At 38.7% G+C, this 14,766-nt stretch overlaps 1 protein-coding gene across 13 annotated transcripts in view; it reads right to left on the reverse strand.

Moving 5' to 3' along the window:
- Window positions 1–1,180: 1,180 nt before the first annotated feature.
- ZMYM2 (zinc finger MYM-type containing 2) overlaps window positions 1,181–14,766 on the reverse strand; it is a 101,989-nt gene continuing 88,403 nt past the window's right edge. For all 13 annotated transcript variants that reach the window (XM_068144420.1, XM_068144372.1, XM_068144365.1 and 10 more), the window contains 8 exons: window positions 14,069–14,176; window positions 12,106–12,200; window positions 10,981–11,149; window positions 9,929–10,080; window positions 5,636–5,750; window positions 4,321–4,572; window positions 3,842–3,962; window positions 1,181–2,411 (listed from right to left, as the gene is read on the reverse strand). In XM_068144420.1, the coding sequence (XP_068000521.1) occupies window positions 2,219–2,411; window positions 3,842–3,962; window positions 4,321–4,572; window positions 5,636–5,750; window positions 9,929–10,080; window positions 10,981–11,149; window positions 12,106–12,200; window positions 14,069–14,176 (1,205 nt within the window). In that variant the 3' untranslated portion in view covers window positions 1,181–2,218. The remainder of the gene's footprint in view (window positions 2,412–3,841; window positions 3,963–4,320; window positions 4,573–5,635; window positions 5,751–9,928; window positions 10,081–10,980; window positions 11,150–12,105; window positions 12,201–14,068; window positions 14,177–14,766) is intronic.

Here is a 14,766-nt window from a genome sequence, read left to right on the forward strand (position 1 = left end):
AGCTGTAATAGCATTTTGAGCAAAAGGCTTTACACTGCTTAAGACCAAGCACTCATTACGAATTCTCAACTTCAGTCCTGATCCAGGGTACTTTGAACTTCACTTAAGTTTGTAGTTTTACAGCAGCGTGTTCGTGGTTAAACACCGACACAATCTTGGAGCGACTGAAGTCCCGGCTGAAATCGCAGCCACAGAGAAGAGACTGCAAGCGATCCTTATTGCTATTTATCAGAACACTTCAATGCATGTTTAAATTAAATACTTCATGTTAAGGACACAACGCTGTTGCCTGGAAAAACAAGCATTAATGAACCAAGTTCTTACACATTCACTGTCAAATGAAAAAGAGCACTGAAGCTGGTAAAGTCGTCTGCTTGCTGGTGCTGGGGAGTATTTCTTCATTTCACAGGAAGGCTAGAGCCAGCAGAACAAAAAAATAATGGCAAATTAAACATGCACATCTACATCTACTTTTGAAGCAGCAGCGTATCTAAAGTTAATACATACTCATGGACACACAAGAATAGCAGAAATTTAAACAAGTTTGCTTAACAAACCAAAGCAACTGGAGCTTTATTTCTCTATATAGAAAGATGCACCCCTATGTGCCTTCTTTTAAGCTAAGGAAAATGAAAAAGCCATGCAGCCCTTGCAAGAAATAAATCTTCAGGTGAAATATATATACATAGATAGTTTCCTCTTTAGTAGATGATTCCTCTCAACAGATGCTAAATGCCATTTAGGAGAGCCAAACTTATGACTACTCTATAGTAGAATATTCTACTACATTTTCATCCAGTACAATAGCAAAACTGTTGCATGAACCACCATATTGCTTGCATCAGTTTAACAAGAGCAAATAAAATGTAAGCAGCTAAACCTGCACGTGGAAATCAGAATCTGTATGCAAAGTTTGCACAATGAAAGGCTATAGAACAAATGCAAGGACTTTTCTTCACAAAAATTATCTTCCAGCTTTCTGTAACTTCACGGCTTATATGGCTTTTGAATGGAGGCATTAGTTAAGAGAATCTTCCCACCCATAGTCAAGTATTGACTGTATTGAAATACAGCAACCTAAGGGCAAACAGAAGGTCAGAATTCACCACACCATATTACCTTAGGTAATACAGTACAAAAATCCCTTTTCTAAGGCTACAAAAGGAGAGATTTACAGTAATATGAGGTACTGGCATTTATGGTCAGAGAAGTAAAGATGGAAAAGAATTATACAGCACTGTCATCAGACATGACATTTCTCTTTTTCCTTCCTTCCCTTTTTTTTTTTGCAGGGTTTTTGGTTTTCTTTTTTACAAAATACATGTCTTGATGACTACATGCTTTAAGCTTATATTCATTTATTTTTTTATATATATATATATATTTCATTTGTAGGGGCAATTGAGAGAGAGTCACAAATAAGGAAAGGACACTAAGGTTTTAATAAGGGCAACCAAAAATAAACAAAACCAAAAAAAAGTGGAAAAAAAAAAAAAAAAGAGAAAAAAAAAGAAGTTTTCACCAGAATAGATTCACATTACAGTACACCAATATTGACAGCATTCTCCTTTTGCCTATTTTTGGTACATAAGATGGAATCTCTCTACATAACCTTATAAGGCTTCAGTAACTAAAAAGTAAAAAAACTATTAGTTTACAATTTATTTAAAAATCCTGAAAGACACAGCAAGTTCTAAACTTTAGTAGTAGTAGTAGTGCTACCCAAACACAACCCATCTGGTTCAAGAACCCATTAAAAGAGCCTCCTTCCAAGGGAGCTTCCGACAGCAGAATTGTGCAATATGGATGTCTCTTACTACGAGGGAAGGGGGGGGGGGGGGGGGAGAGAAAGAAAACCCAACCAACCAACCAAACCCAAACAGCTTACACATGGCACATTCTCATTCGTATTTTCCAATGTAAAAAGTTGCAAACATACCTAGACAAATAAATAATTAAAGAGAAAAAAAAAGAAAAGAAAAGAAAAAGGAAAAGGATCTGAAATGTGTTTGTGATGTATCCTAAAACCACTATGCAGAATAATGGGAAACTTTCACTCATGGACTATTTACACGGTAATACCCAGGGGAGGGTACACACTGCTACAAAACTCATAAAACAAAAGGGTAAACTTGAAATGTTTTCCATAGTAAAGGTCTAGCAGCATGACTATATCTAATGCTGTTCGTTTCCTTGATGGGGTTCTGGGAAGTTTGTTTTAATCAATGTCTTCATCCAGTTCGTAATTGTCTTTATCGTAAATATCTTTCACTAGGAGAACCCGTACGAGCATGTTTTCCAACGTGTTGCGGTCCAGGGAAGTGGCAGTGTACCAGATGGGGCTCTCCACAGAGACAGAGCAGTCTGGTTGCAGATAAAACATGTCCGTCCTCTGATTAAGATTCTGTGGGCTACAAGGGGGAAAACATGGCGGGGTTAGAAAAACAGCCTCGCAGGACAAAACTGTATGTCAGCAGCCCCAACATCCTGCACAGATGAAACTCTTAGACCTACCCTGGCAAATTACTGAAGGAGCTGTGCCAGGTTGGCCAAGCTCAGCTGGTCCTGCCTACTCAGAGCAGCCCAAAAGCAGATGTTTGGGACTTAGCAAGCACGTAAGAGACCAAAGACTCATCCAGCTTTCCAGAATTTGCAGATCTAGGACTTGCTAAACCAGAAAGCACCTTCTAGATATTTAGGAAGCTCTATCAACAGACTGGCAAAGAGACCCAATACTGACATCAGTCATTGCTTGCACTGCTGCCTGCTGCTGCTCTCCCTGAATATAGACTCTGGGGTCCCCCTGAAAATCAAGGACAGTAGTTCTGGGAGAGGGGAAGTAGTAGATTCCCCTACATTGGACAGTTTTAAGACTCACCTTGACAGCATGCTGGGCCATCTCATTTAAACTATACTATTATGTAGAAAGGTTGGATCAGATGATCCTTGGGGTCCTATCCAACCTGGCATTCTGTGTCTTGGTGATCTGTTCTAACCCTGCTACTAGCTGTGTAACTCTCTTCAAAATCCAGCTTCAACTTTTTAACTATACATGCTCTCCAAACCATGACAGTAGATACTGTGAGGGCAAACCAAACCAAACCCTGCACCAACCAGAATTAACTGAGTTTATGAAAAAGGGGTTCTTGCTTTAACACACCACAAGTTGCTCTTTGTTTCTTTCTGTAACATTACATACTTGCACTACTGCCTACACTGTGTGCAAGCTTTCTTCACCTTTAAGTGTAAGATGCTGTTTCCTAACCCATTTGGTCTCACACTTCATTTGATTTACTGCGTTGTAAAGCTTTTCTTTTTAATGTATTAATTTCTGTGTAAATTGGAAGGAAAAATCTAAATGTTGGGTTACTGTTAGATTTTTTTTTCCTACTAAAAATATTTTAAGCAAGCTTTCAAACTAGAGTATTTCAAAAGCATCTACATTTCAGATTCTTGATGACAATATAAAGCAAATCCAGTGTCTCAATCCAGTTCTTACTGAAGAGACAGGGACCTCACAAACAAAATCCTCAGTAGAAAACCTACCAGATCCCTTGCTGGTAATTCTCTGCAGAGATATTTGATGTTTCCAGGCAAAACAACAACAACAAAAAAAAAGATTCAGACTGTTATTCCAGATGGAGTCCCTGACAATTAAGATTGAAGTATTGTGCTGCTCCCATGCATTCTGCACATCTACTCCAGATACAGAACTGGAGATTTCAATGCTTTCATTTTTCAGAAGATCTCAATCCATTCCATTGGCTTAAGTACGTTTCAGGTTACATCAAAACATTTTCTTTTTGTACCTGGTCTACTCTAGACCCTGTATCACACTTACCTTCTGGACAGATAGCACTCAAACATTTTCACAGGGCATCTAGCTGGATCAGACGTGTTTTCAATTTGTTCAAATACTGGCTCATCGTCTTCATGTTTCCTTTTTCCAGTAGTAATTTTATCTTTAAGAAGAAAATCAACAACATCTAATCTATAACTTGAAGTTATTTCACATTTTCCAGCAAACTTTCCAGAGTGGGCAGCCCGCCAAGTACCACAATGTGGTCACCAGGACTACGTAATCAGAAAACTGGAAATGCAACCCGCAGCGTGGAGACCAGTGGGCTCAAAAGGATCTTTTAACACAGAGACCCTGTGGTCTCCATGGACTACACGCTCCAATTAAAAGATCTGAGAGCAGAGAACTGCTAAACTTTATGCAAAGGCAGACCTCTGACTCCTGGCAAGGTGCCCAGATGTCCCTCAAAGAAGTGCAATGTAGATGCTCCTGCAATACTTATTTTGGAACTGCTATAGTACCTTCACTATCAGCTCTGCACAGGGAAGACACTTGATATCGAAGACAAGCTTTGCTTTCCATAGTTAGAGGATTTTTTTTCCACTGTCTAAAAACAGTGCCAAAAGAAAGTCTTAAGTGCTGCTCCACTGTTTTCAGGCCAAAATACTTAGTGTTAAAGTAGAACAGAGTATTCAGAAGAGCAACCGGTGAATGTGATCCTAGCTGTTTAATCCTCCAAAGATAATCTTCTTCAACTCGAGAGAATATTGATCCTTCAAAAGAAAAGAACATTACAGAAAATACAATGAATTAGCCCACAGACTGTCCAGATACAACAAAGTTTCTGTTTATTGTAAATTAAACAAAATGCTGCCAGAAGCCTCTAATAAGCATACTTCATTATATGCTCACACCCCCAAACCCACTGCTTAAAGACACAGACACTGAGACAACCAATGGGAAATACACTGGGAAATAGAGGCAACATCACACACAACACTTTTCTGTTGAATTACAACAGCATTTCTTACGAGGCACAATCATGTTATCAAAAAAATATAAAAAATCAAGGTGCTAATCTTAATTCCTTTATAAGAAGTCTATTTTTGAGTTCATTTTCTTCTGTTCAGCCAAGGCTTCTGAACATCTATACCTTTCTTCTTGTTACTATTAGGTATCTCACTTGGAAAGCACTCCTGGATCATACTAGGATACAGGGAGGGCCCAATACAGAAGCTATACAGAGAAAAGCCAGTCTCAAGAAGAGTAAAGAGGCTGGTAAGGACAAGCTCTCATTCAAGAAAAGAGTGTGAGAAAGGTGGAAGAACAGTGGATTCTGCAGTCAGCACCAACATTGATCTGCTGGGGAAAACTCCTGTTTTCTCCATGAAACTGATGATCTTCCTGAGCTGAAGCCCCATGGCAAGGACTCCTCCCCATCTAGCTGAGAAAGACTAAAATACATAGCTCATTAGCCCCACACATAAAGAACTCAATGCCTGCCTGGCATTCTTCCCATCCAGGGAAAATGAGCAGAAAAGAAATTTAGCTCAGGTAAAAAAAGGTCCAGGCTAAAAAGCCTCTGCTCATTCTTTCTCTCCTCTAAAAAAATGGGATAGTCAATTTAACATTAACAGGTGGTGGCAAAATCAACAGCACAGATTGCCAAGAAACCAGTAAGAACAGGTAGAGTCTTAACTGAACTCTTTAGATGGTATCTTTATGATTAGTAATCAATTAATATTTCAATGCCTAAACTGTTTGCCTGTATCTACAGGCTTAAGAAACCAAAACTATTAACAGATAACAATCATACATGACCAAAAAGAAAATTACCATCTGGAAGTATGCTTGGTTGCCAACTTCTGAGGATTTTATTTAGTTCCTGCTCAAACGTCTGGTAGATTGGATCAATAAATATGTTGTCTTTTCGATTGCTTCCATATAAATACTACAGAAAAGACAGAGAGACACACAATATTTACAGTTCCAGATTAGAACAAATCCTGTGCTATGAAATTCTCTTTCAACACAATGCTTGCACCTTTAGGAAAAACCAGTAGCTAAACCCAAAACATTGACACATTTCCCATGCTCCGCAGTTAAAAGTTACCTCAAATATGATTTATTGTTGTAAATTTATTAACCTGTGATTCATAACCAATCAGACCTGTTCTAACATTTTCTTCTGGAATTACCCCTGTCAGTGAAAGGGGAATCATTAAAAAAAAACCAACTAAATTAATCTTTTCCTCCACCTAGGTATCCAAACAACAATGACAACAGAAAAGCTCCAAACGCTCAGCAAGATTCTTCTATTTCTAAGGAGAACTCTGAACACTACCGAAAGTATCTTCAACACAGAAGTGGGAGCAATGGGTTGTGGTAATGATATGCATCAGTGCAAGACAAAGGACAGGATGGTGCAAGTAGTCTGTCTTTTCTGCAATCTAATTATCTTAACTTTCTTGACCTTACAGACAAACTCTTTCGAACCTTTACCAACAATTCATGGTGGAGGGTTATACTGATATTTGACATGATCCTCATTGAAGGCACTTCTAAGAAATAGAGGACTGGCTTCTAAAATTTTCTACTTCAGTGTTACTTTGCATGAACATGCCTGTTTTTAGTGAATGCAATAAAAGTGACAGGACACAAAAAGTGTACTCACTTCTGGAAACAGTGTTTATTTCTGTACACATACTTGAAGGAATGTTAAACACAGCACTTGTTTATACTAGGGGGTTCAGTCTATCTTGCCTTCCTTATCTTTGCACTTGGTTTTAAAATAAGGAAAAATGGAATGAATACACTTCCTAGAAGTTTCCCACACATCTTCATTTAGATAATTATTTTATCATAGAATCAATAAGGTTGGAAAAGACCTCAAAGATCATCAAGTCCAACCTGTCACCCAGCACCTCATGACTACTAACCCATGGCACCAAGTGCCATGTCCAATCCCCTCTTGAACACCTCCAGGGATGGTGACTCCACCACCTCCCTGGGCAGCCCATTCCAATGACTAACAACTCTTTCTGTGAAGAACTTTCTCCTCACCTCGATCCTAAACTTCCCCTGGCACAGCTTGAGACATACAACACATTTAACTAATTCTTCAGTGCAAAATACTCCCCCAAATGTGCTTGTTTCTACATAGATCAGGTTTGATTTTAGAAAGCAATTCTGAGCAGACAATATAGCTTACTACAACCTTCAGGTGGTTTACCCCTCTGTTTGTGGTCACATTTTTCCTCCATGACTCTTCTTTGTATCTGGTTTGCTCACAGTGGCAGTGAAACTGAAACAAGGCTGAAGGATGGTTCAAAACCAATTCCTGCACAAGCCTGTGAGAGTTCAACTAACAATATTTCCGCCTCCTGGTTAAGTGTTTGGCTAAACCCTGACACATTCTGTGCAGCACCCTGAACCACTAGCACTGTAGAGCCCACATAATAACTATATGTTGCAGTTTCCCCGTCTACACAATACCCCATAAGCATCTGCAAACCTTTATTTCCAACACAGTAATGCTGTGCTCTGCTACTCTACAAACTCCAGCAGGAGCAGGATTAAGCTTAAATTAAACTACCAAAACTGCAGTGAACAGGAAGGAAACAGACCTGCCTCTGAGTCCACAGTGGAGAACAGGCTGAATTACTGTCTACAGCACCTCCAGTTAGACATCCACCAAGCTCCATAAACCTGAATTTTGCCCAAGCAACCCCACATGCTAAAAAATCAAACCAAACCAAACCAAACCCAGCCCCCAAACCTCTCAGTCTGTACTGGGACAAAGAATGAAGGCCATGATGCTGCAGGGGAGAGAGGCAGGCTAACACCACCTTCTAGGTGAACTCTCTCCACTAGATGCTTGCCTATCCATGCAGCAACCTTTACTTTTAAGTGTGGTATTTTTCAGGATCAGTACTTCAAAGTTATCAAAACCATTATTCAACCACTTCTGTCTGGAAGAAGAACAATTTCAGGTGCAAATGAACCTGAACTGAGAAAATATACCATCTGACTCAGGGACCACTTTGATGGAAAAGATTTTCCAAGTGCTTTCTTTAAGAAAATAAATTGCTTTACAAAGTCAAAAGAACAACTTAAAACCTTGAGACTCCCGAGTGCTTTCCCTGTGCTCAAACCATATCACACACCCACGAGGAAAACCTCCAACCTGAGCCTGTACTCAAGACATAGTGAGTGCAGTTAATTCTGGTGGAGGGAAAAAGTGCCTTTTTCTTAGCTGTGGCTGCCACGTTCTCCTCCTTTGAAGGGAAACTTACTCTAAGCAAAATATTTATGATCTCTGGCACAATTAAATAGCATAATTTAATCTCCTCTTGGCCTCTTCTGAGTTAAACAGAGCAAATACCTTTTATGCAAGAGCAGCAGACAATTTATTCTTTTTCAGGAGTACCCATGTCAGGGTTGTCAGACAGAAGGATGGACTAAGGAAATACTAGAAGGCAATGGAGTTTTGTTGCACATTTAAGACAACTATGCTGTATTTAATGTACCACTACACTGTTTAAACTTGCTTCTTCAGAAGGGTAACACATAGGCATATACACACAATTTGCCATTAACACAGGTACTGGATGCAATCCTTGACAGCTCACATGCTTACACATTTCAGTCCCTTACTTGCTGCCTGCCTTTTGTGAAATACAAACTCCTCAGAGCAGGGCATGTCTTCCTACCAGTCTGAATAGCAGGGGCACAACTAAGCCAATGAAATGGGGCTTTAAACATCACCTAAATTAAATACTGGACACAAAATAAAAACAATAAATACAGAAAAATGACCACAAGTTGTTCCTCCAATGTTCCAGCATTATGTATGTGTAAAAGGGCCGTTGATAATAGTGTGGTGCTAAAAAAAGTCCCCACACCTAAAGTTTCACACATAACCAGCTTTCACAGTAGACAAGGCAACACAGAGAAAAGGTGAAAAGAAGATATTAATTGGATTCCATTTTATAAATGCAGACATCACTCTCTGTGTTGCTTATCAGCTTAATATGAGTATTCCAATTCAAAAGAAAGACAGAGAGACAGTATACCATGCAAGTGCAGAAGCAGGCAGCTAGTGAATATGAAACACGCCTCACAGTAGTATTGACTACAATGTCAAACAATGAATGTTCACTTCTCAAATTACAACCATGAGGTAAAGATATCAGCTGACTCCTTAACTTTGCTTACTTGCAATACAGAAAAAATAGTGGACCTACCATTTTTAATAAGATTTTGATTTATGAATTTGCTGTTTGATTCAAATCCTCTGCCTTAAGTACAAAACAGTTTAAGCAGGACTGCAAAGCCTGTGAATAGTTTGCTTTCCAGAGTCCATGTATTTGTTATTGCCTTTTTACTTGAGTGAAATTTTCTGTTCTCATCTCTGAACACTGTTTTTTTTTAAGCTATGATTTTGCTTTATGGACCAAAAATTAATACATTTTCTGCTTAAAAGATTATCTGTGGAACAGCTTTTCTAATTACCCAGTGATACGTTATTGCCCTCACATACAGTACAACTGAGCTGTTTCCCTTCATCTTCACAATACCCTATAATTACAATTCAGGGGCAGGGTTTGTGCATAAGACAGTACAGCAGAATTTCCTGTGCTCTACAAAAAAAGCCTGACTGTTAACAGTCTGCAATATTCAGTAAATCAGAGTCCCCCCCAAAGACACTTCAAATAGCTTATTTCTACTATATATTAAGTAACTGAATTAGTAAAGCATTTAGAAGCTTGAGCCTTGTTTCACTCTGTTTTTATACTAAGTCATCTTTAGCAAACAAAATGAAGTGCAGCATTTGGCAATACTGTCATTTTAGACTGCAAATGTCCTGCTTTAACCCAGCAAGAACATTAAATTATTACACTATACCAGTGTGCATGTGAATTTTCAGGATAGGTCTGCAAACCCATCTTCTATACAGACAGCTTTCTACAATGTGATTTGCACAGCAGTCTCTCTGTGCTCCTGGTTACAGCCATTATATTAAGAATAGCTCATAGCCAATAAATCCACACTATCTTCATTCTTGCACTGAAGTGGGTTACAGTCAGATCAGCAGCTCTGTTTCTCATCTCTACAGCCTCTACTAACCTCCTGAATCCCAAGACACAGATAATAGATGCTGTCAGGTGCATAGCTCTCTCCATTTGGCCTTCGAATTTCATTGACAAAATGTGTCAACCCATAGTTTAGCTCAGCTGAAGTATGTGATAATAGATCTTCCTTTAATTTCACAGACTTTGCTGTAAAATAGAGAAAAAATGCTGCATTATACAACAGAATTATTACATGGTGATTGTGGGGTGGGGTATTTTTGGACTGGAAAATGGGAAACTCGCTTCATGTTCTCCCTGCCAACCAATGAACAAGTACAAATGCACTAAGTAGTTCAAATGCTAAGTTGCTATTATAATAAACAAGGCTACTAAAGTAAACTTGAGTTCACCAAATGCAGTATCACCCACTGAGAAAGGTACTGCCATGCACAGCTGAGGATGACACAGAAGTGGCCCAAGACGCTGAAGTGAAGACACTGCTGTAGAGTTGGACCTCCAGGGGAAATGGCAATTTCCAAGGATCCAAGAGCATAACACAATGGTGCTAAGATGCATGTGAGAGCTGAAGAGCAGGAGTAGCAGCAATCTCCTTTTTCCCTCACAGTACAAATGTACATGCAGAGGAGTGTTTTGGGAAGAGCTGCAAGGCTCCATGGCAGCAAAGGCCACCTTGTGTCAGAGCACCGCAGTCATGTAATGCAGCCTCAGATGATTATCTCTTTCCAGGACAAAGATTAGGATGCCCATCCCTTGCAATGTAGAAGTCCAAAAGAGGTGTGAACTCCAAAGTGAGTTAGAATACAAAGAAAACCAGGATGCAAACAAAACAGTCAGGAAAAGTCAAAAGAGTCAGAAAGGTGCTGTCTTGGCTTGTATGAGAAGTGTGAGGCCCATTATTTCGAACCAAGTAGGGTAAACAAAGGGAAAAAATGATCTGTGGTAAAACAATCCCAGTCCTTGTGGAATGTCAGGGATGTGTGAAAACTTCTACCAAAATTTCAGCTGGAAAAAAAAAATAATCAGACAAGTACAGCTATTCTCCCTAATAAATAAGAATCTGTATGCCAGAATTTTTGAAGCACTTACTTGATTTCAGTTCCTCTAATTCTGGAAGCTCTTCATCTAAACAGCGAGACTTTACCCAGTGCTTCCACGCATTGACACCATAGGCGTATTTGAAGGGGAAACTACACTCTGAGTTTTCAGAGCTGTCATCATGAGACTGGTATCCTGACACCGCTTTCCTCTTCACCCCCTGCCATTGAAACAAAGAGGTTACCACTGCTGACAGCCAACAACACCAGCAACACAGAAGCTGAGCAGAATAAGCAAGCTGCAGACTGAACTACCAACCAAACGCTCAGTGTAAAGAAACAGATGCTTGGTTCAGTAGGTAGTTCTAACTACTTCTGAGGACAGTATTTACTGTAAGATGACAGATGTTTCTAATTCACCTTTCAAATTGGTTCTTAACAGAGTAATTTGCCATACTGGCTATACTGTCATGATCAAATGATGAACCATGTAATTCCATGTATTTATAGGATTTCATTGTGTCAATGCTCGGGAAGTTGAAGAGGCTACAAATCTGTATCAGATGGTCGACTTTTAGGCTCACGAATGGAAAAGACAGCATCAGGCCCATATTAAAGCACATCCAGCAGTGGGTATGTGGATAATATGCACCAGGTAATACCAACAGTTGAGACTCCAAATTAAAAACTAAAAGGGCACATTTGTTCCTAAGAAGTTTTATTAGAAGTTGGTTCTTTGTTCTAAACCTGTGATATGTACTGCAGTTACTGCAACAAAACCATTTCAGCTTTGTGGCAGGCACTAGAAACTCTTATTTCCTGTTAGTTTCCTTCTGTATGAAAGAATATGGCTAATTTAACTAAGATTTTCAACTGGGAATAAAATCTGGAAAAAATACAAGCAAATAAAAATGTTTTTTAAACCCCCTATTTTTTATGGGAGATGCTGTAGCTCCCATCATAAGCCATGGAAATGCCAACATTTTTTTCTAGTCTGCTATCAAATTAAACCAAGACAGCTCTGTTGAAATAGAAAGTGGAAAATATCAGTTCACATCATAGAGATATTATGTATGAATAGGCAGTAACTCATTTTAGAGCAGTATGAGAACTGAAGAATAAACCCAACCCTACCTTATTTTTGCCCACTTAAATGTGAATGACATGACAAGACTACCTTCTTTTTGGGCCGTGGTCTTGGCTGTTCCTCGTATTCTTCTCCAAAAACAGGAGGCAACAAAAACTCATTTTCTGTATCAAGCTCCTCAGTTGCTGGAAATACATTAAGAGAACTTATTTCTAAACACTTAAAAAATAATCTGGGTTTGAAAAAAACAAAACAATGAACTATACCAGTGTGTAGTAATGTAAAAGGTCTGTAAAAGCATACATCTAAACATCACTAAAGACAGGATTTCAGTAAGAGGAAATCAATCTGTTATTTTGAAAGCAAGACAAAATGTTTATTTCTAAATAAATTGTAAAGGACATAATGCTCAACATTTTCAAACACCATTTCAAGCAGCACTACTTACTACAGACCCTTACATAATTTCTCCTGCCTAGGTAGTCTTTGGTAGTAAGAAGTTTAAGTTAGGGTGAGAATGAGGGGCCATGAGTGGATAAAATACCATGTAACTTACTATGTGCACTTTCCTTTGTACATTTCCATAATTTATATTGATGTTATTTATTTCATACAGCACATTATACTTGGTTAAAAACATTAAGAATCAACATGTAAACTCTTTCAGAGAAACTAGTTTTAGCCCGCATTTATACAAGTGGTAAAGGTCTAGCTCATGATGGGGGTAACAGTAATTTTGTTAAATAGATATAAGGCAACAAGTCAAAACACTATTTACTTAACTTTTCAAGGGTATGATGAAGGACTAGTACAGGCAATACAGCAGAATGAGACAACATACAAATGGATTAAATGTTGCAAGTTCCACCTTCATTTATTTTACTGAACATGACTCATGCCTCATTTTAGCCATCTAACAATGTCTTCACTCAAATGTGAATGCCCTTCTAATACTTGCATTTCACCACCTTACTGCTCAAAACATCATTTAAAATGGTTCAGTCCTCTTGCTACCACAAACAATCTTATCTCAGAAGCCCTTAAATATAATCTGCTATTTACCATTCCACTTAGTTTTCTTTCTTCCATGGTCTTTTTTTCCCTTCATGTACCAAGTTCCACTTGAAACAAGGAGTTAAAAACACAGTATGCATATGCCTAATAAACTTCCTGAGACTAAGGTCATGCTAATCCCTAGACTTGATCTTTAAATTAAACATACACTAAACTGAGAAACCAAGTCTGGGCATCTTGTGTGCAGGTTATTGATGACAACAGGCAAAAGGAGACTTCCAAAATCAGAAGCTATCTGGGGGAGGGATGACAGTTTTATGTCCAAGAGAAGCTATGTCGAGGGAGACACTAGCTACAACCAGGAAATTTCAGGGTTCTTGCATTGATTAGTTTGTGTTACAAGGAAACATTTGACACCACTGCCTGCATTCTGTAGAGTGGTAGAAATTGTAGCACATAAAACTAAGACCTTCTCGCTGGAAAGGTCTCAAAGTAGTGATGTTCCTGCTAATTCAAGTAACACTGCCTTTTGCAGATACAGGTATGGACATTAACAAGATACTAAGAGGTAACACAAGTTACATGCAGCATACCAGCTTGCAATTTTCTAACAAACCTAAGTGGGAAATTTACCCTTTTGGCACTTCTGATCTAAACAATCATTTCCCACAGAAACACCTGGTGGATGAAGAATGTGTTTACTAGTCTATTCCATGACACATGCAATCTAAGCCTTTGAGTCTTTCAAACAGCTTTCCTAAATCCACATCCAAAACCAAGTGGTGAGGCTAAGATTGTGAAAGGTCAATTCTCCTTTGTTTTTTTTTGCATTCTGTTGCAAACACTACACTTAGAAAGATGAACTAATTCAGAAGGCCCTAAAGACATGGCAAAGTTTTACCTCATACTCTATCAAGTGGATCTTGCAATCAGATAAAGTTCCTTGCAATCAGATAAAGTTCCTCTGAAAGGATGAGATAAAGATACAGTGCCCACAATGTTTATTTTAAAGTATTTATTACAACGACAGAAGAAATACCTCTTGGAAAGTCTATTTCAATATCAAGGTCTGGTTCATATGGAACATCAGGCAAGCTTGTTTGTGCCTCTGTTTCTGAGTTTAGTAGATTTGACTCAACTATCACACCTGAAGAAGAAAAAAACCAAAAGGAAAGGCAAACCTCTTATTATTTTAACCAACACATGGATTAGAACATTTAGAGGCTAAATGGTTCTAGGGCTGCTTGTTCTGCTCATCACAATCCATTGGTCTTGGAATCTCAGATTTACTTCTCCAATCTGATCTCCTTCAAACAGAAAAGATACTAATCCATCTGTCCTTCTTCCTTAAAATGAGTCAGCAAAGTCCCTGTATAGAAAATAAAATACTGGCACATCTGGATCACGTCAACCAAACAGAACTCAAAACAAGATTGGCAAACCTGTCTGTTTTTCTACATGATTCTGCCCACAGCAGAACAGACTTTCAAGTTTGTGAAAGAAATCCTATAAAAGCAAACATGGCAAACAGGGAGACAGAGAAACCAAAGTTTGATCACTTTCCAGCTTCTGGCAAACAGAGATGTCTCCAAATTCAGTTTTCTGCAAACAAGCAAACTCTGATCCCATCTATCTACTTATTCAGCTACCTCTACCTAGCAAAAGAGAACAAGGAACCACAGATGATAACCATGCAGCACTACCATACTGCACAGCTTTAGTGAGGGAATAGCAAAA

This window comes from Melanerpes formicivorus, unplaced genomic scaffold (genome assembly GCF_026170545.1).
Source record: "Melanerpes formicivorus ecotype bairdi unplaced genomic scaffold, bMelFor1.0.p_v2 SCAF_1, whole genome shotgun sequence".
Classification (NCBI taxonomy): Eukaryota; Metazoa; Chordata; class Aves; order Piciformes; family Picidae; genus Melanerpes; species Melanerpes formicivorus.